Source organism: Eimeria mitis, genomic scaffold (genome assembly GCF_000499745.2).
Source record: "Eimeria mitis Houghton genomic scaffold, Emh_scaff2732, whole genome shotgun sequence".
NCBI lineage: Eukaryota > Apicomplexa > Conoidasida > Eucoccidiorida > Eimeriidae > Eimeria > Eimeria mitis.
The window spans coordinates 3,123-3,725 of record NW_013571078.1 but is presented as its reverse complement, the minus strand read 5'-3'; the positions used below and the strand labels follow the sequence as shown (position 1 = coordinate 3,725).

General features: G+C 56.4%; 1 protein-coding gene across 1 annotated transcript in view; it reads right to left on the bottom strand.

The window, feature by feature from the left end:
• The window catches only part of EMH_0057930 (N6-adenosine-methyltransferase 70 kDa subunit, putative), a gene marked incomplete at both ends in the record, with an annotated part of 7,099 nt that overhangs the window by 4,548 nt on the left and 1,948 nt on the right, over nucleotides 1–603 (bottom strand). The window contains one exon of the mRNA XM_013497524.1: nucleotides 97–543. Coding sequence (XP_013352978.1) covers nucleotides 97–543 — 447 coding nt within the window. The remainder of the gene's footprint in view (nucleotides 1–96; nucleotides 544–603) is intronic.

Below are 603 nucleotides of genomic sequence, written 5' to 3'. Positions count from 1 at the left end.
CAAAAAAAACAGCAGCAACAACAGCAGGAAAAACAGCAACAGCAACAGCAGCAGCAACAGCAGCAGCAACAGCAGCAGCAGCAGCAGCAATATTACCTTAGCTGTCGGTTCACTTAGGAGTGCTTCGAGCTCTGCGTCTTGCTGCTGCTGCTGCTGCTGCTGCTGCAGCAGCAACTCATCTCCTTTGTGCTGCTGCTGCTGCCGCTTTCGTTGGTGCTGCTGCCGCAGCAGCTGCTGCTGCTGCTCGTACAGCTGCTGGTGCTGCAGCAGCCGTTTTTGCTGCTGCAGCTGCGCCGCATTATATAGAAGTTGCTGCTGCTGCAGCAGCTGCTGCTGCTGCTGCTGCTGCTCCAGTCTGCTGCTGCCTGCATGCAGCTGCAGCAGAAAAGCAGCAACACGATGAGGATAAACAGCAGCAACTACATCTATTGCTGCTGCTGCTGCTGCTTCTATCTTAACCATAGGCAGTGCAGCAGGAACACCGCATAAGCTGCTGCTGCTGCTGCTGCTGCTGCTGTTGCTGCTGCTGCTGCTGTCGCTCGCCTGCAGCAAAAACGAGGAAACATCTGCCACTGAAAGCTGCAGCGGCCGACGCACAGGCGG